This window comes from Rousettus aegyptiacus, unplaced genomic scaffold (genome assembly GCF_014176215.1).
Source record: "Rousettus aegyptiacus isolate mRouAeg1 unplaced genomic scaffold, mRouAeg1.p scaffold_m13_p_5, whole genome shotgun sequence".
Lineage (NCBI taxonomy): Eukaryota > Metazoa > Chordata > Mammalia > Chiroptera > Pteropodidae > Rousettus > Rousettus aegyptiacus.
In genome coordinates, this window is record NW_023416308.1 from 17,286,393 (window position 1) to 17,306,165 (window position 19,773).

Genomic DNA, 19,773 nt, shown 5'->3' on the forward strand with positions numbered 1-19,773 from the left:
GAAAGAAAAAGAAGAAAATGAGAGCAGTTATCAATTTCAGACAGAGCAAACTTCAAAGCAAGGAAAGTCACCAGGAACAAAGAGGGATGACATATAATGATAAATGGATCGATACTCCACGAAGACAACAATCTTTAACATGTACATGCCTAACAACATAAAATCAAAACACATGAGATCAAAACTGATAGCACTGCAAGGAAAAAATAGATAAATTGACTATTATAGTTGAAGATTTTAACACCCTCTATTAGAAATGGGCAGATTCAGCAAGTAGAAAATCAGTAAGGCCGTAGTTGAACTCAACAATACCATCAATCAACCAGATATAATTGACATCTATAGACCACTTGGTCCAACAATAGCAAATTACTCATTCTTCTCAAGCTCACATGAAACATTCAAGTTAGATCACATTCTTGTCCATAAAATATACCTCAACAAATTTAAAAGATTAGAAATTATAAATGTTTGTTCTCAGACCATAATAGAATTAAACTAGAAATCAGTAACAGAGAGAGAACTGAAAAATCTCCAAATACTTGGAGATTAAACAATACATTTCTAAATAACACATGGATCGAAGAAGAAATCTCATGATAAATTTTAAAATATTTTAAACTAAATGAAAATAAAACATCAAAATTTGTGGAATGCAGTGAAAGCAGTGCTTAGTGGTAAATTTTATAGCACTGAACATATATGTTAGAAAGGAAGAAAGATCCAAAACCTATAATCTAAGCTTCTACTTTAAGAAAGCAGTTAAAGACCAAATTAAACCCAAATTAAACAAAAGAAAAGAAATAATAAAAATTAGAGTAGAAATCAATGAAATTGAAAACAGAAAATCAATAGAGAAAATCAACAAAATCAAAAGCTAGTCCTTTAAAAATATCAATAAAATTGACAAGCCCCTAGCCAGCCAGGATAATTAATAAAAAGAAGAAAAGACAAATTACTAATATCAGAAATGAAAGAGGGGACATCACTATAGACCCCTTGAACATCAAAAAGATAATAAAGGAATATTATGAACAACTCTGTTCACAAATTTGATAACCTAAATCAAATAGATCATTCCTTGAAAGACACAATCTGTCAAAACTTTCAAATAAGAAATAGACTATCTGAATAGGCCTATACCTATTAAAGAAATTGGATCAATAATTAATAACCTTTCAAAAGAAAGAACGCCAGGCCCAGATGGATTCACTGCTGAATTCTACCAAACATTTAAGGAAGAAATTATACCAATTTTCTAAAACCTCTTTGAGAGGATAAAAGCAGAGAGAATACTTTCTAATTTACTCTATTACCAAAACTAGTCAAAGACATTAAAAGCTACAGACCAAAATCTCTTATGAACATATGTAACAATCTTCAACAAATAGCAAATCAAATCCAATGATATATAGAAAGAGTTATACACCATGAACAAGTGGGATTTATTGCAAGTATGCAAGTCTGGTTCAATATTTGAAAATCAATTAATGTAATCTGTCGCCTCAACAGGCTGAAGAAGATCACATGATCCTATTAATAGATGCAGAAAAAGCATCTGACGAAATCCAACAATACCCATTCATGATAAAAATTCAGCAAACTAGGAATAGAGGGGGAACTTCCTTAACTTGATAAAGAACATCTACAAAAGATACACTTCTAACATCATACTTAATGATGAAAAACTAAAAGCTTTCCTGCTAAAATCAGGGACAAGGTAAGCATATCCCTCTCACTAATGCTTTTTGATATCATACTGGAAGTCCTAGCGAAAGCAATAAGATGAGAAAAGAAAACAAAAAGTATACAGGAAGAAATAAAATTGTCTTTGTTTACAGAAAACATGATCATCTATGTAGAAAATCTGAACAAATCAACGAAGAAACTCTTAGAACTAATAAACAATTATAGCAAGGTTGAAGGATACAAAGTCAATCATTTTCCCATATACCATCAATGAACAAGTGGATTTGGAAATTAAAAATGCATTACCATTTACATTACCACCCCCTAAAATGAAATGCTTAGGTATAAATCTGACAAAAATATGTACAAAATCTATATAAAACTGATGAAAGAGATCAAAAAAGAACCAAAAAATGGAGAGATATTCCATGTTCATGGATCAGAAGACCCAGCACTGTCAAGACGTCAGTTTTCCCAACTTGATCTATAGATTCAATAAAATTCCAATCAAATCACGGCAAGTTGTTTTGTGGATATTGATAAACTAATTGTAAAGTTTATATGGAGAGACAAAAGACCCAAAATAGCAAACTCAATAGGGAAGAAGAACAAAGGCAGAGGACCGACACTTACTCAACTTCAAGACTTTCTATAAAGCTACAGTAATCAAGACAATGTGGTATTGGCAAAAGGATAGACAAATAGACCAATAGAACAATATAGAGAGCCCAAAAATAGACCTACATAAATACAATCAACTGATCAAAAGAGCAAAGGCAAAACAAAGACAGTCTTCTCCACAAATCATGCTGGAATAACTGGACAGATACTTGAAAAAAAAAATGACTCTAGACGCAGATCTCACATCCTTCACAAAAATTAACTCAAAACAGAGCACAGACTTAAATGTAAAATACAAAACTATAAAATTCCTAGAAGAAAACATAGGAGAAAACCGAGATGACCTTGTATACGACAATGACATTTTTAGATATAACACCAAAGGCATAATCTATGAAAGAAGTCATTGATAACCTGGACTTCATTTAAATTAAAAACTTCTGCTCTTCGAAAGACAATATTGAGAGAATGAGAAGACAAGCCACAGACTGGGAGAAAATATTTGCAAAAGACACGTTTGATAAAGGACTATCATCCAAAATATACAAAGAACTCTTAAAACTCAACATTAAGAGAACAACCCAATTAAAAAAGCTTTTGCACAGCAATGAAAGCCATCAATAAAATGAAAAGGCAACCTATGAAATGGGAGAAAAATATTTGCAAACCACATATCCAATAAGGGGTTAATGTGTAAAATATTTAAGGAATTCATAGAATTCGCTAGCAAAAAAACCCCCTAATAACCCAATTCAAAAATGGGCAAAAGACCCAAACATACATGTTTCTGAAGAAGACATACAAATGACCTATAGGTATATGAAAAGATGCTCACCATCACTAACCATCAGGGAATATAAATCAAAACCACAGTGAGAAATCACATCACACCTGTTAGGATGTCTACTATCAAAACAACAAGAGATAACAAATGCTAGTAGGCAGTGAAGCAAAGTGAACACTTGTACACTGTTAGTGGGACTATAAACTGGTACAGTCATTATAGAAAATGGTAGAGAGGTTCCTCAAGAAATTAACAATAGAACTAGCATATAATCCAGCAATCCCACTTCTGGGTATATATCCAAAGAAAATGAAATCACTCTCTTAAGAGATATCTGTACTCCCATGTTCATTACAGCATTATTTACGACAGCCAAGAATGGAAACAACTTCATTGTACATTGGTAGATGAATGGATAAAAAAAATGTAGTGTGTGTGTGTGCGTGTGTGTGTACACACATATACATATATATACACACATATATTTGTATATATACAGTGTGTGTGTGTGTGTGTGTGTATATGTATATATAAAATAAAATGTTATTCAACCTTAAACGGTAGGAAATCTTGCTATCTGTGATAATATGGATGAACCCGGAGGGCATTATGCCAAGTGAAATAATCCGGACAGAAAGAAAAATACTGTGCAGCATCGCTTACATGGAATCTATTTTTTTAAAAAGTTAAACTCATAGAAACAGAGTAGAATGGTGGTTGCCAGGTTGCCAGGGGCTGTGGGGGTTGGGAAGTGGGAAAAAGGTTAGTAAAGGGGTATAAACTTTCAGTTCTGAAAATCTAATGTACAACAGTATCTATAATTGATCATACTGTATTGTATAATTGAAATCTGCTAAGAGTAGAATCTTAAGTGTTCTCAACACATGCACATACATACACACACAAGAAGACTGTGAGGTGTGGATGTGTTAATTAACTTGATTGTGAAAATCCTTTTACAATGTATACATACACCATCACATTGTACACTTAAAATATATTACAAATTGTTAATTATACCTCAGTAAATCTTGGAGAAAAGGGACAAAAGACCTGAACAGACACCACATCAAAGAAGATATATATAATGCAAGTAGCATATAGAAAGATGTTCGACATTATATGTCATCAGGAAATTGCAAATTAAAATGAGATACCACTACATATCTATTGGAACAGGAAACTTCTAGAACACTGACAACAGCAAATGCTGGTGAAGATGTGGAGCAATAGGAACTCTCATTCATTGCTGGGGAAATACAAAATAGTATGTTACTTTGGAAGATAGTTTGGTGGTTTCTTATAAAATTAAACATACTCTTACCATATGATCCAGCAATTTCACTCATTGGTGTTTACTCAAATGGATTGAAAACATATGTCCACACAAAAACCCTCACATGGATGTTTATAGCAGCTTTATTCATAATTGCCAAACTTGGAAGCAACCAAGATGTTCTTTAGTAGGTGAATGGATAAATAAACTGTGGTACATACAATGGAATATTATTCAGAGCCAAAAAGAAATGGGCTCTCAAGCCATGGAAAGACATAGAGGAAACTTAAATGCATATTACTGAGTAAAAGAAGCCAATCTGAAAAGGCTACATACTGTATGGTTCCAACTTTGTTACATTCTGGAAAAGGCAAAACTAAGGAGACAGTAAAAAGATCAGTGGTTTCCAGAGGTTAGCAGGGAGGAAGGAATAACCAGGCAGAAAACAGATTTTTAAGGTAGTAAACCTATTCTGTATGAGGATGGACACGTGTCATTATACATCTGTCAACGGCCACAGAATGTACAACACCAAGAGAGAATCCTAATGTAAACTGTGGACTTTGAGTGATAATGATGTGTCAATGTGCTTTCATCAATTGTACCAAATGTACCATTGTGGAGGGAGATGTTGACAGTGATAGAGGATGTGCATGTGTGGGGACAGGGAGTATATATGATATATGCAGAAATTCTCTCTACTTGCTGCTCCATTTTGACATGAACCCAGCAAATTAATTAATTTTAATTATTTTAAATTAATTTTAAATTTTATATTAACATTTAATATTTTAAATTAATTAAATAAAATAACCAACCAAAACAAAAACCCCAGCAAACCCAGGAATCTCAGAGAACCCAAAGCAGGATCCTACACACCCACATCATGATCAACCTGCTAAAAACCAAGACTAAAGAGAAAATCTTAAAAGCCAAAGAAAAAAAGATATTATATGAAGGGGACCAACAATAAGAATGACAGCCAATTTCTCATGAGAAATTATAATGGTACATGCAAGCCAGAAGACCATGGAACAACATCTTTCAAGTGCTAAAAGGGGAGAAAATAACTGCCAACCTATCATTTTATATCCAGTGAAAATATTTTTCAGAAATTAAGGTAAAATCTTAAAAGAGTCTTACATAAATAAAAGCAGTAATTACCTATACTACAAGAAAGGCTTAAGGACTTTCTTTAGGCTGAAGAGAAATGATAACATGGAAATTTGGTTCCACAGGAAAGTATAAAGTGTATAAGAAACGGTAAACACATCAATAGATGTAAAAGACTAGTGTTTTTGTTTCCTTAACTTCCTTAAAAGTCAATTGACTGTATAAAGCAATAACAACAATATATTGTGGGGTTATAACAAATGCAGACGTAAAATATATGACAGCAATAACACAAGGGGGATGAATTATACAGTTGTAATGTTCTACTTATGCATGAAGTGGTGTGATATTAAATCAAGTAAATTGTGACCAGCCACAGATGTATGTTGTTATTCTTAGAGCAACCATGAAAAATTAACACTGAGTTCTTAGTAGAGATAAAACAGAATTATAAACAGTACTCAATCCAAAAGAAGGCAAGAAAAAAAAGGAGAGAAAGAAATAAAAAGAGACTGGTATAAATAGATCACAAATAGCAAGATGATTGACTTAAACTGAAGCATATCAATAATTACACAAATCATTAAATGTAAATGAACTCAACAGTCAGACTGTTTTTTAAAAAAGCAAGACTCAAGTATGTGTCTCTATCTCTGTCTGCATCAAGAGATGCACTTTAAATAGAAATGCACAGACAGGTCGGAAGTAAAAGGATTGGAAAAGATATACCATGCAAACAGCACTAAAAAAAGCTCGTGTGGCTATTTTAATATCAAAGTAGAATTCAAGACAAGAAGTATTACCAAAGAGAAAGATACTCATTTCATAAAGATAAAAGGACCAAGAAGACAAAAAAAATCCTGAATGTGTATGCATCTAACAACAAAGCTTTGAAATATATAAGCAAAAATTTTCAAAACTGAAAGGAAAAATAGATAAATCTACACTCATAGTAGGAAAGATGGAGAGAGAAAGAGTGAGAGTTAGAGACACAGAGGGAAAGAGAAAGAGAAACAGGTGCAGAGACACAGAGCGAGGGAGATGGAGCACGCCCTGGGCCAGACACTCTGGCCACAGGGGATGGAGTCAGAGCAGGGGCCTCTGCCTGTGGGAGCCTGGAGGGGATGCTGCAGGGCATGCGGCATCACTCACCGGCTGCCCTGTGAAGCCTTGGGGACCAGGTTCTCCACGCAGTCCCTGTGTGGGAGGGAGAAGAGGAATGGAGTTAACTGTGGGAGGCAGCGAGTCCTGATCCAGGGCTCCCAAGACTCCCCAGAATCCTCCACCTGGGAGCAGCCACAGTACTCACTCTCTCGCCCTTCTCTCCTGGGTGGCCGGAGATTCCTTTGGGTCCAGTGGGGCCTGGGGGTCCCTGAACAACAAGACAGGGCTTTAACCTTATGCTGGGGCAGGGAAGAATGGACACGAACTTTGGGGGCAGATAGGTTGGGGAAGGGGTACCAGCTTGGCCTGGCCCTCTAGACCCTTCACCGCACACCCAATGCCTGGCACATAGTGGGAGGTTGATAGAGGTCAGTGTTCAGAGCCATGGCCCTAGAATCAGTGTCTACCTTGATCTGAAAGTTATTATGTGCTAGCCATATCCCTAGGGCAAGAATCTCCACCTTTCTTAGCCTTAGGTGATAACAATATTTGCCTCTTGTTATATGGGTTGAATGAGATTTATAGAAAGTAGCTTACATAGTAAATGTTCCATAAATGCTCAAAGGAGTGAAAAAAAGAATGGATGGATGGATAATGGATGGATGGATAATGGATGGATGGATAATGGATGGATAGGTGGGTGGGTGAATAGATGGCCAGATGAGTGGGAGTACTTACTTGGAGAAATACTCACCATATGTCCAGGACTCCCAGGGATGCCCATGGGACCAGGAGGTCCAGGGGGACCTGGGAAAAGCCAGGATGTCCTCAGGACCAAAAGAGAATACAATGCCAGGAAGTCCCCATTATCTTCCTCCTGATAGCCACAGCCCTAGTTCTTCTGCCATTCCTCAACCCCACCCCTTACCCCAGACCTGGACTCAACTTACCTATGGGCCCTGGGGGCCCTGGGGGCCCAGCTGGTCCCTGAGGCCAGTGGCTGCTGGTCTCAGTGAAGGTGTTGGACAGAAATGGGTCCCCTGGGGGAGGAAAGAAGGTGATTGGGTAGGGCAGGGCTAGGTGGGGCTGAGTGGAGCGGGGGGCAGTCAGTCTTCACCAGACACCTCTGCCAAGCCAGTTTTGACTTCCCTGTGGGACAGGTTGCAGCATGGCTGGGGCCCTGGGTACATGCTCCAAGGGTGGGGAGTGGGGAGAGTCTTGGCCACACAAGACCAGGTGGCAAGGAGACCTGGGTTCTAACCCTACCACAGTCTCGCTGTGACATCCAGTAAGCCTCTCCAACTTGCTGAGCCTGTACTGTCACATGTCAAATGGGAATAATAACAAAAGATACTATTTAATGACCATTTATGTTGGGCCGGGCTTCTGTGTATGAGTTCACAGAGCTCTGGGAGGCCAGCATGGTCATTATCCCAACTGTGCAAATGAAGAAACGGAGCTTGGAGATGGAGAATGGTGAGATGGAATGGACAGAATGAGTGGATGGTGCCTGGTCATGTACCAAAGATAGGATGCAGATGGGTTTGAACAGAGCACTCCAAGCTCTGACCTCTGGCAGCACACAGGTAGGTCAGGCTAGGGAGGAGGCCAAGGGTGCAGCCAGGGCCCAGCTAGGAGGAGCAGGCCAGGCCTCTTTGATCATAGGGGCACAGCTGTGGCTTCGGGAGCTCAGGGCTCACTTGTTGCTGCTGGGCCTTGAGCTTCCCAGGGTTCTGAGCGGCTGAATCCTGGCCAGCTCCGAGGCTTGGAGGAAGGGCCTGATGCCACATGGTTCTGAGTACAGGCTCTGGAGGCTGCCTGAGTTTGAATCTGGCCCCCCATGCTCTGGCCATGGTGAGATGGAATGAACAAGGGAATGTGGTCTCCCCTCTCTGGCCCTCCGTTTCCCTCATCAGTGAATAGAGGAGGTTAACAGCCCTATTGGAGAACTGGGTGACATGTGACTGACCAAGGGCAAGCCTATTATAAAGAGGTACCTAGTAGACAGAAGCTGTACTGGGAACAGCTATGCCAGTCTCACCCCACCTCTGCCTGGACCTGCTGTGACCCAGGGGGACTCACCATTGTGGGAGATTCGGGCGTGGGGTGGTCCAACAGGGGCTGGGGGACCAGGGGGACCAGGAGGCCCTGGTGGGCCTGGAGGTCCCCTCTCTCCAGGAATACCCACAGCTCCATCCTGGCCAGGGCTCCCTGGGGGACCTTGTGGACCTGCAATAGAACCAGAGGAGTCTGTGGGTGTGCAGGAGCCAGAGGGGCCCGGGGTGGCTGCCGGGGGGGGGGGGGGCAGGACAAGGCAGACTTGGGCAGGGGGTAAGGGCTCTGGGAGCCAGAGGCCAGGGCTGTCCCTGGCTCTGACTTCCCTGACTATTAGGGGTATAAACACAGCCCTCCCAGGGGCTTTAGGGCAGTGGACACTTGTCCTTAGCCAATGTTAATTTCCAGAACGTTCTCTTCTCTCTCTTCCAGGCTTTTGCACAAGCTGTTCCCTCTATCAGTCCTCTTTTTGCTCTGCCTAGTGTATATTTCAGGTGTGCCTAAGGCCTCACCTAAGATGTTACTCTCACTGAGAAGCCCTCCCTGTCCCCTATCCCATCCAGGCTGGGTCTGGACTTCCTTCGTTGGGCTCCCATCCTGCAGTGGCCCCCCCAAAAACCCTCATCACATGGGGTGAGCCCTACTGTTTCTCCTCTGCCTAGGCACACCCTCCCACTGGTCTGGGAGCTCTAGGAGGGCAGGGACTGGTCTGACCACACCACAGTGCCCGGCTCAGAGCCTGCTGGGAGTAGGTACCTGGCGAACATGAGCCGAGTGAATGCAAAAGAAGGTTTTGGGGGGCCCAGGCATGAGTGGGGCACCCTTGGAGGGGTGGTGAGCCAAGTCAAGTGAGTAGAAGGGGCCCAGGCCACCTCTGGCTATGTTAGAGTCAAGAAAGAAAGGCCCTAGACTAGGTCCAACTACAGGGGCTGGACAGGGAAGCTGGGGGACAGTGCTGTGGGCACTCACCTGGTGGGCCTCTCATCCCCATTGGGCCCTGGCTGCCAATGTCTCCCTTAGGGCCAATGGACCAAGGAAGTCCCTGGGCACCAACTCGATCTGGGGGAGAAATCTCATCAGCTTTGGCTTTGCTCCTGCCCGACCCTGGCCCTGGCCCCGGCCCCGGCCCCGGCCCCCTGGCAAACACCTACCATCTCGAGGGAGCAGTGGGGCCCTCGTGTTTTCTCTGGCTCCCGGTAGCCCTGGAGTTGGTGGGGGGAAGGGGGAAGCAGGGGTCTGTGTTATTCAGAGTCCCTGCCCCTAGCTCCACCAGTGGGGCAGGGGCTGTGTCTATTGGGGTGGCTGGGCTTCCCAGGACTCCAGTGTTCAGGGGCCCTTGGAGAGCTAGGAAGACCCAGGGCTACAGGGGACCAAGCTGGGAGTCCACAGCAGGGCGGGCGGGCATCTCTCTCCCCTGTTCATTACCACAAGGGGGTGTGCTCCCCGCAGACCCATTCACCTTGAAGGTCTCCATCCCCAGGGCTGCCCTGGGCAGCTGGGGAGCCCCAGAGTGGGGTGGGGTCCTCGGGGGAAGCTGGTGTCAGGGGCACTGCTCTCTCGGTGACTGTCAGCACTGCCACCTGTGCCAGAAGAGAAAGAAGGATGGGACCCAGGGTCTTGCCAGGGACAGGCCAACTGAGGGGCTCTGGGGTGGGGGGCAGGAGCCCCAAGGAGTCGGCAAAGCCTGGCTTGGCCCAGAACCTCATCAGAAGTGACTGTGGTTTTCAAACTGCACAATTCGTCATATTTATTACGGAAAAGTCATTACATACCACCACTGCCACCCAAGTTGAGTTCTGTAACTGTCTCTGTGTTTGCTGGGCCATGTGGATTTTTCCTATGCTTACCTGCATAAATAATGTGAAAGTTCTCTTGAACTATTAAAGCCCAATGGCTGAAAGGATTTTCACTAACTTTGGAGGGAAGTTTGGGAGGGTCTGATATGAAATACCCTGACGTGTATACGAAAACACTTGAGGTATATGAAAATGCTTTTGGACACAGTGTAGGGGAGACTCTGAAAGGCTGGTGGTATCCACTGAGCCGCTGACTGGGGATTAAAGAGAAGCCAGCATGCCCACCGACTGGGGGTGGGGGCATCACGTGGACCTGTCCAGAGAAAAGCTGAACTTCTTGGGCAGACCCAAGAACCACACCCCAGACCTAGGACTGAACTACCCTCACACTGGCTTCTTCTCGGAGGGAGCTTGGGCAGCAATGTGGGGTTCCCATGCCTCATAACTGGAATCCTCGCACAGCTTTTCAGAAGCTTGGTTTTGCCAGTTGATACAGCAGGGGCATCTTTTCATAATAGAAATGGAGGTGTTGTTCATGGCTGTCTAGTATTTCACTGCTCCAGGCTCCCTAACTATGTAACCACTCCTTCTGTTGTCTGGTTTTCAAATTTCCCTATTAATAGTTAACACTCGGCAAATAGCAGTCACCTCATTGCTTGTGCCCCCTCCAGACCTCCTTAACATAAATTCCCAGAGGAGGGAATAACGGAGGAAAGAATACATATGTAGAGTGTATATGCTTCTACATGTGTTTAGAAAATCTGGAAGATGTGTAAATGTTGACCGTTGCTCTCTCTAGGGGCATAGGTGATTTCTCTGAATGGTTTTCTGGTAGTTTTTTCATTGTTTGGAGTTTCTGTGTTTTTGAATTTAGAATGTCTTGGTGTTTAATTGCTAAAAACTTTTTATCTTGGGAATAATTTGAGATATACAATAGATGTTTTGCTTTTGAAACTGGGGAGATAGCATTATGGGGGGGGGTGGATAAAGGTGACAGGGCAAGGAGGGGACCCAGCCACAAGCTCTGGCGGGGGGAGGTGGTTCTACGAATATCTGGCTGGGATGGAGATGGCGTACAATGAGGGTGCTTCATGGGCCTCCTGGAGGAAGAGCAGGCCAGGCTGTCTGACTATTCCTGGGGTAGGCAGGCCCAAAGAGCTGGGGGAGGACTGACAGGAGGACGGTGAGTGCCTGGCAGGGAAGCGGCCTGCCCACGGGTGTTGTGGGAATGCTGAGTGGGCTGGGCGTGGTGCAGGGAGTGGGTAGGGAGGCTGGGGGCAAGGAGGCAGCTGCTTACCCACCTTGGCCTCCAGCACCTTCAGCCGCTCCGACAGCTCGGACACTTTGCTGCAGTTAAGACAACCTGTGGGAGGGAGGAGGCTGGCACTGGGGCTAGGAGTCCCAGTTCCCCTTGGAGTCCCTCAGCCCCTGTAGGTGGGATGGAGGGAGCGGACAGACATCTGACGACCCCAGTCCATGAGAGAGCCCAGCACAGGGAAGGGGCTGCAGAGAACTACCCATCCAGGGTGGACCATGCCTGTATGTTCCTCCCAGAGCAGGACCAGGGACCCAAATTCTGCAGTCTCTGCATCCAAAATGACTCCTTTCCGGTAAGCCAGGGCAGGAAATCCTGTTGCTTTCCACCTAGGTGGGGCTGGCCCAGACTTGCTGGCTTTGGGGACCGACATGTCATAGTCTGGAGTGGGTTGGTTTCAGAGATGCCACCCCCTGACCCTCCCTCCAGAACTACCATCCAGCACCTGTGGCCTCTGCAACAATACCCCTTAGTTATCCATAAGAGTTCTGGCAGGTTTCAGAGCCTCCAGGCTGCCGGGCACTGCTGAGTGCTCCATGAGCACATCTCTCCAGTCCTCACCATGATCCTCCTTTTAAAACAAGGGTCACCCTTGTTCATACCTGAGGACACTGAGCTCAGATCAAGGTGGACGAGTGCGTAAGAGGCATAAAGCCTGGGGTCGAGTCCCAGCACTGTCCCTTCCTGGCTGTGGGGTCTCAGGCAGGGCAGGTCCTCTCTCTGACCCTCAGCTTCCTCCTCTTTAAAATGGGGACAATGATGCCTTCCTGGGGGACAGGGACACAGCTGTGAGGTCTAAACAAGGTGATGATGGAAAGCACCTGGCACGGTGCCTTGCAGATGCTCAGAAAAGTGTAATTTAAATAAAAAGAAGAAACTCGGGCTTTGGACCTGCAGCTGCAAGAGTCTGGGGGTCATGGGTCTTGGGGAGCCTGGATCCAGGTCAGACTGTCCTCTGGGATCCCTCTTCTCTCCTTTTCCAGCATGGGATGGGCAAGGGCAGGGTGCTCTTCCTGAGCCTCCACTGCTGGACTCAGATAGCTTTTAAGGAAGTCACCACATTGCCTGTGCCCTTCTAGGCCTCCCTTAGTCCAGGGGGGACTTTAAGCAGCTGCCCCAGGACCCACCTGAGAAGCCTGTGGGCCGAAGTGCCATCCGCCGCATGGCGTTGCCCGACCACCTGGGCTCCATGAAGCCAGAGGAGCCTGTAACTGAGGGACAGTAGGGATGAGAGCCCTGCTGGCCTGCACCATCCTTGTGTGGTCAGATCCCCTCACCCCGCCTGACACTGTAGCCCCAGCAGGGATCCCTACTCCCCTCAGTGCAGAGGGAGAAAGAGGCCCAGAGAGGTGGAGAAGTTTACCTGGGTCACACAGCACGAACTGGGCTGAGCTGGAACAAGGCTGCCAACCTGCTGGGACTGGGGAGAGGGGCTGGTAATGGGTAGGAGCCATGGGTGAGGCTGGGGGCTTCGCCAATGACCTCAGCAAGCTGCATATGTTAAGGGCTTAGAGGTAAGAGATGCAAGGTTGGGCCCCAGACCTGCCACTTGCTGACCTGTGACTTGTCCTCTCTGGACCTATTTTCCCATCTGTAAACTGGGGTCATATGGCCACTATATCTCCCAGGCGGGTGTGAGGACTGAGGACAACGATGTGTGCAAAGGGCCCACTGTGCACACACACGGCCTGGCACACAGTAGGCACTGAATAAATAACAGCTGACACATCGTTGTCAACACTCCCTTCCCTTCTTGGTAAGAAGATACTGAAGTGGATCCAGCCCTGGTTTTAAATGAAAACCAGAGGGAGGCTGGCTGCCTGGGAGAGCAAGGGAGGCCCATTCCAGGAGCCCACCCCTGTTGGCATCCCTATGAGAAGCAGGCTGCCTGGCTGGTCTGGTTTTGGGGGCCTGGTTTCTCCATAGCTGGAGAGATGCGCTGGCCAAGCCAGAGGCAGAAGGCACAGCTGGAGGGGCTCTGAAGCCAGCAGTGGCAACCGGCCCCTACTGCCCCCCGGGCCTGCCTTTTAAGGCCATGGAGTGTTGTCTGGGGGGAGGCAAGACCCAAATAAGGCACGGGCCTGGCAGCTCCAAGTTGGGCTGTGGGTTGGTGCAGGGAGTGAGAGGCGCCGGGAACTCAAACCAGACTGGTCCCTTTGGCCAGCCCCCAGCAGGGAGGCTGCCAGACTCTGCTCTAGGTCCCACCATGGCGCCTGAGCTCAGACTGAGCCTGCATCCCCTCCCCAGGGACCTGTGAGTTGTCCCGATGCAGGGGGTAAATCTCACCCAAAATAACGGAAAGTGTGTTGGCAGCCCAGGGCTGGTGGTGCTATGGGCAGGAAGGCAGGTGCCACTGTGCCATGCCCAGTGTGAAGTGCTTTATGTAGCCCAGTTTGATCCTATGGGTCTGGCACATTCTAAGCACTTCACAGACCCTCTCTGAACTCATTATTCTCGAAAACCTGTGAGTAGCATCACCTCCACTTTACACAGGGAACAGGTACCGATTAGCTTGATATTACCATTCCTCTGTCCCCCATACTGGGATAAGTGGATGAGTGAGTATGAATATTTCCCCTTAGGGAAAAATGAAGCAGAGAGATGAAGCCACTGGCTCTTGGTTGTCCACCTAAACACCAGAACCTGGATTTGAACCCAGTTTAGTCTAACTCCAGGACCCAACTTTTCTCTCCTGGGCCACCTAGCACCTTGAGGTGGCCCCATGTCCTACTGGGCAGAGCCCAGGAGGCTGGGTGCCAGCATATGAATGCTGGTTTCTGAGATGAATGGCCTCGCCAAGCTCTCTTCATCCTCTTTGCTCCCAGGTAAAGATGTAACCGGTCATTTTCTTATTCTTTTCAGGAAGTCGACCAAAATCGCAGCCAACCCTCCAAGCCCATGGAAGTTTGGGTTTTCTCTGGATGAAGTTTTGGCACAGCGTCTGCCTTGCCCGCCCTCCCCACTGCCCTGCTATCATTTTCCTTTTTTCTCCACAGTACTCTCCACCTTCTAACTGTGCCAGTTCCCCGGTCTCCCGCCGATCATCCGCCCCCTGGCTGGAACATGCACCCCGTCAGGGCAGGGATATCCTCTGTCCTGTGCCTGGCGCGCAGTAGGGCCTTAGCAGCCTGAGTAAGCTTTTTGTTGATGAATGCATGAATCATTTACTGCTGGTTGAAAATAAATTTAAGCCAAGCTAACAAATAAAAAGCAAAATAATGTGGACAGCAGACACGACTGTTTTGAAAATGAGCACAAATGTTCTCATATCATACTCAGGGTGTCCCTGAGTTATTAACCCACGAATTTGTGGTCGAAAATTATTTTTTGACCAATTTGCTTTTGGACATTTCACTGGGAGCCAGAGAGAACTACAAAAACTAAATAAAAACATGGCTTGACCAGCAGTATACATGTAACCGGCTCAAACTAATTGTGAGTTAAAATTAAGAAAAAAAAAAGTTTAAAGAAATATAACTGTCAAAAAACCTAGAAAATGTTGGCTCTGGATTCAGGATTCATAAAAATCACCTCCAAACTACCCCAAATTCTGATAAATGGACAGAAATACTTTAAGGGATGAACCAGGTTGTAAATGGCTCTATAGCAAATGGTAGGGAAAAAGCTGCAGGGTTTAGGGGGAAGGTCAAAATGTCATGTCCCTCTCACTGGTGCTGGGCCAGGGCTGCTGGAGCAGGCCACAGTGTGTTGAGTCCCCCTTCACCCTGGCCTGGCGGTCTGTCCTGAAGGGCCTCTTCCCAGCCGCAACCTTGGCCTCCCAGGAACTCCTAGCTGATCCCAGGACCACAAACCCCACTCCACTCTGGAAGCCTGACTGTGGGCCACTTCCCACCACCTGGGAGGTCTCCACTAGCCACACACACACACACACACACACCTCCCCACCTCCATCCCCACAGCTGCTGCTCCCAGGTCACCTCCCCCAGGAAGCCTTCCTGGACAGAGCAGAGCACCCACTAAAGCCCCTCTCCGCCTTGAAACTCTCATCACTCCCTGTCTTGCCCTCCGCAAGGTCAGTGCCACCTCCAGTTTCTAACCCTGTGTGGCCATAAACAGTTGTCTTCTTTCTGCCCAGTGCTGGGCCTGAGCTAAGAAGCCTCTGTGCCCCTTTTCATTGGATCCTCATGAGAACACTGAGGTGCAGAGAGGAGAGGCTGCCTGTCCACACAGTAGGACTAGGGGAGCTGGGATTCAAACCCTTCCCTAAACTAGGAATGGGGGTGTGAGAAGTTTGGGGGGGCGCCTGTGGACTCCACCTCTGACTTTCTCTCCCAGAAGACCAATCAAGAGAGGGGCTTCCTTGTTCATAAGCCACTCTCAGGTCAGCTTGGTCCAGTAACCACAGGCCACAGGGGTATAGCCTCCCCAGCCCCAGGCAAGTTCTCCTTCAGTGAATTTACTTTGAAAATGTAAATATTTGCTGCTGTTGGCCCGAGCCAGGGACTGGGGTCAGAGCTGGGGCCGGGGAGCTCCCGGAACCCCATAGCAAGGCCTCTGGGAGGCTTTAGTCTGACTGGCCTGGCCTCTTCTTTGAGGTAAAATGAAGTTCCCATTCATTTCCTGTACACCCACTTTATGCCAGGTCCATGCCAGGCACTAGAGACACAAGAGTAGCGATGGCAGGGTGGGGACCACCATAGCCAGGTGGGAGGCCCAAAAAGACTGCAGGCAGAGAGGACAGCCACTGCCCGGGCCATGCAGCGGGAGAAAAGGCCAGAACGGGCTGGGGGTAAAATGGAGAGAGGGCAAGGCTAGGGCACATCGATTGGGGAATTGGGGGTGCAGACAGGGGAGCTGCCAGGCTGGGGGTAGAGGATGCATTGACTGAGAGTTGGGAGGTGGGGCCACCAGGCCTCCCAGACAGGAGTGGAGTGGAGGGTAGCAGACTTGGGTAGATTCACGTAGTGCTTAGCCCTAGGGACTCTGAATGCATAGAGGAAAGCACAGGTGGCATCTGGTTAGAGCATGAAGGATGTGTGTGGGAAGGGCTCATCCCTGGAGAGTAGAGAGACTAAGGGCCCAAGAAGGGCCCAAGCTGGAACCTCCAGTCTGCTCTTAAGCTTTTTTTTTTTTTTTTTTTTTTTTGCTGTGTGACCTTGCGCAAACTTCTTCCCCTCTGGTTCCCCATCATGGAAGACAAGAGCTGTGGGGATCCATGGATAGGGAAGGGACATATGTGCTGAACACAGTGGGAAATGAGGGGAACACAGAGGCAGACTGGCTCTGGGGAGGCCAATGGGAGAGGATGACAAGGGAGCCCCCAGTTCCTCTATCTTTCTATCTGGAAGGGGCTGGGGCTGAGACTGGCTTCTGCCAGCCTCATGGTGCCTCAAATGATGGAACATGCTACGCCTGGAAGTCTTCAGCCAGCACTGCTGCAGAGGAAAGATCCTGGCTCTAGATCAGACTGATAGGCTTTGAATCCAGCTGTGACCCTGAGCAAGGCAGTCCCCCCTTCCACACTCAGTTTCCACATCTGGACCTTCTGAACCATGACATGACGGCATGATGCAGGTGAGTACAAGACATAGTGCCTGGCACGGAGGATGGAGGCAACTTTCCTTCCCCTTGTCATTATTACTGCAGGAGGGTGTGAGGCAGGGGAATGCCGCAGACCTCAGGTCAGAGCCCTGGGGAGAATCCTGGCCATGCTTACTTGCTGTGTGACCTTGTGTGAGATCCAGACTCTCTCTGAGCCCCACTTTCATCGTCTGAACAATTGGGCTGAAATCCTGCCCATTTCGCAGGTGGGGCAGAGAGCCTCCAGAGAGGCAAGGGTGATGTGGTGGCCTCAGCAGCCTTGCCCTCAGCAGAGCTCACTAGCCTGGGCCACTTAGCAGGTAAGGACCAGCCGACATGGTACATTTTGGCCTTGGCTCTTCCTTGCTCATTGTTTTCAGAAGAGAGCAGGCAGCCAGGTAAGAGCCTCGGACAGGCTCCCTCCTTGTCATCCAGTCCCACCTCCCAGGGCCTGGAGGCACTGATTGATGCTTGGTTAGGCAGCTCCCTATCCTGGCTTTCATGTGCTGAGTGGCCCCAGACAAGCCCCTTCACTGCTCTGAGCCTTCGTTTTCCCATCTGTAAAACAAGGTCCATCCTAGCCCCTTCCTAGTGGGTTGTCATGAACGTCAGAGCCCATCATCCTTGCTCATCAGAGTGAACATTCTCATTATGCAGATGGGAAAACCAGGGCTAAAAGCCATGAAGTCTGCAGCCTCACAAAGCTTAAATCTGGAGACTCAAGGCCTGTTTGCCGACCAGTGGACTGAGAAGTAGGGTCTCAGAGGTGGGAGGCAGGGCAGTCCCTGAGAGCCATCACAGAACCCTTAGTATAGGGGCCAAATGGGTGCGGAAGACATTTATGGAGAGTATCTGCTATGTGCAGGTGTGAGCCTCTGGTCCTTATAATAAGGTATGAGGTGGGCACTTTTCAACGCAGGTGACTTCCACATAGAGACAGGGATCAGAGAGGTAAAGTGACTTGCCCAGGTCACACAGCAGAGTACAGCTGACCCAGGGCTGGATTCTAGGATGGTGGGTATTCCGTCTCCTTCAGCTCATTACATGTGCTCTGAGCCCTGTTGTCCCTGGTGATGCAGCTCTATGGCCCCAGGTTCATGTCACAGCTCTGGGCAGATCCTGAGGGCAATCACTGGCAGGGGAAACAGCTGGGGAAGCCCAGCCTGAACCTGGCTATCAGAGGAAGGGCAGGGCCTGGGATAGGCCAGCAATATCCTCATGGCTCCCCACCCCCACTCCCAGAGCTCCAGCAGAGCATATTTCCACAATACCCAAGTCCGGGCATCCGTTTACACAGCTCTGACCCTGCGCAGGGGAGCAACCCTGTCAGTCAGTCACGTAGTGCCCTCCATGGGCTGCCACACTATCTGCAGGGTCTCTACAGCTCCATTTTGTCCTTACAACATCCCCGGGAGGCAGACTATTATCCTGCCAATTTCACAGGTGAGGACACTGAGGTCCCAGGCTGCTTGCTACTAGAGCACACAGCAGCTTGGTGTCCTGAAGAGAAGGCGCCCATTCCTGAATGGGCATGAGATAAGTGCTGCTTGAATTGCAGCCTCCCTGCTCCCCAGCCTGGCTCCCTTGCACAACTTGCACAATGCACGGGGAGTCCCCGGCCCAAGGCCACACAGCTGGTATGTGGTAGAGCTGGCCTGGCCTGTGAAGCCCTGGATAACCCCATCCGAAGGCCCTGCGGAGGGAGCTGGCAGACGTCAGGGTTGGCCTGGCCTATCATCCCGTTTTGCACCCCTGCCTCTCCATTCGCAGAGCTCACAGCCCTTAGCCTGGCGCCCCGACCCACAACCTCCAGCTGTTGGATTCAAGGGCATGGGTGTTGGCCCCACCTGTCCTTTGTCCTCACCTGCTCTGTGAAGGCACTGCAGACCTGGGACAGTCTGCCCTTGGGATGGGAGCCAGAGTGGCCTTCGTCTGGGCAGGCCCTGCCTGGGCTCAGGCCCTCTATGCCCAGGTGTCTTCAACATCCCAAGGATTTGCCCCCTCCCCACTACCAGCTCCTCTGTGGCCTCCTTGGCAGCAGCCCCTCCTGGCTGGCTCTCCTCCTGGCCCCCAGGGTCCTGCCTTTGCCTCTTCCTCCCAGCAGGGAGGGGAGGGTGCTGTTCCTGGCTCCCCTTTGTGGCTGCCCCTCCCAGCCTCCCACACTGGCCTTGGTGGCTGCCTCTCTGTACAGGGCCCCTGCCAGACTTTGGGCTGCTTCTTCTTCATGGCCACCCCACTCCTCCCAGTTCCACTGGAGACTTTCCCACCCTCTACTGAAAAGGTCAGGCAGGCCCCCCTCCCTGCTCCTCTTTGTGGTAAGCCCTGCCCCCCACACATGTGATTCTGGGCATGTGACTCTATCTCTCTGGGCCTCTGTTGCCCGCTCTGTGAACCAGGGCTGTTGTGGGGTCCCAGGGAGGTAAAGCATGTAAATCTTTCAAGAGGCATCTACGAATGGTGACTTCTGTTAGCATCATGT

The 19,773-nt window shown here is 47.9% G+C and overlaps 1 protein-coding gene across 15 annotated transcripts in view; it reads right to left on the reverse strand.

Annotated features, from left to right (window-relative positions):
* Positions 1-19,773, reverse strand: part of EMID1 (EMI domain containing 1) — a 50,764-nt gene that overhangs the window by 12,685 nt on the left and 18,306 nt on the right. For 11 of the 15 annotated variants that reach the window (XR_001599329.2, XM_016164361.2, XM_016164359.2 and 8 more), the window contains 10 exons: positions 12,881-12,964; positions 11,740-11,801; positions 10,102-10,222; positions 9,794-9,844; positions 9,612-9,701; positions 8,670-8,816; positions 7,538-7,627; positions 7,342-7,394; positions 6,793-6,855; positions 6,636-6,680 (listed from right to left, as the gene is read on the reverse strand). Coding sequence is in view for 14 of the 15 variants with exons in the window: in XM_016164361.2 (XP_016019847.2) it covers positions 6,636-6,680; positions 6,793-6,855; positions 7,342-7,394; positions 7,538-7,627; positions 8,670-8,816; positions 9,612-9,701; positions 9,794-9,844; positions 10,102-10,222; positions 11,740-11,801; positions 12,881-12,964 (806 nt within the window). In the remaining variant the exon portion in view is untranslated. The remainder of the gene's footprint in view (positions 1-6,635; positions 6,681-6,792; positions 6,856-7,341; positions 7,395-7,537; positions 7,628-8,669; positions 8,817-9,611; positions 9,702-9,793; positions 9,845-10,101; positions 10,223-11,739; positions 11,802-12,880; positions 12,965-19,773) is intronic. The other 4 variants (XM_016164366.2, XM_036221259.1, XM_036221260.1 and 1 more) reach the window with 3 other exon arrangements.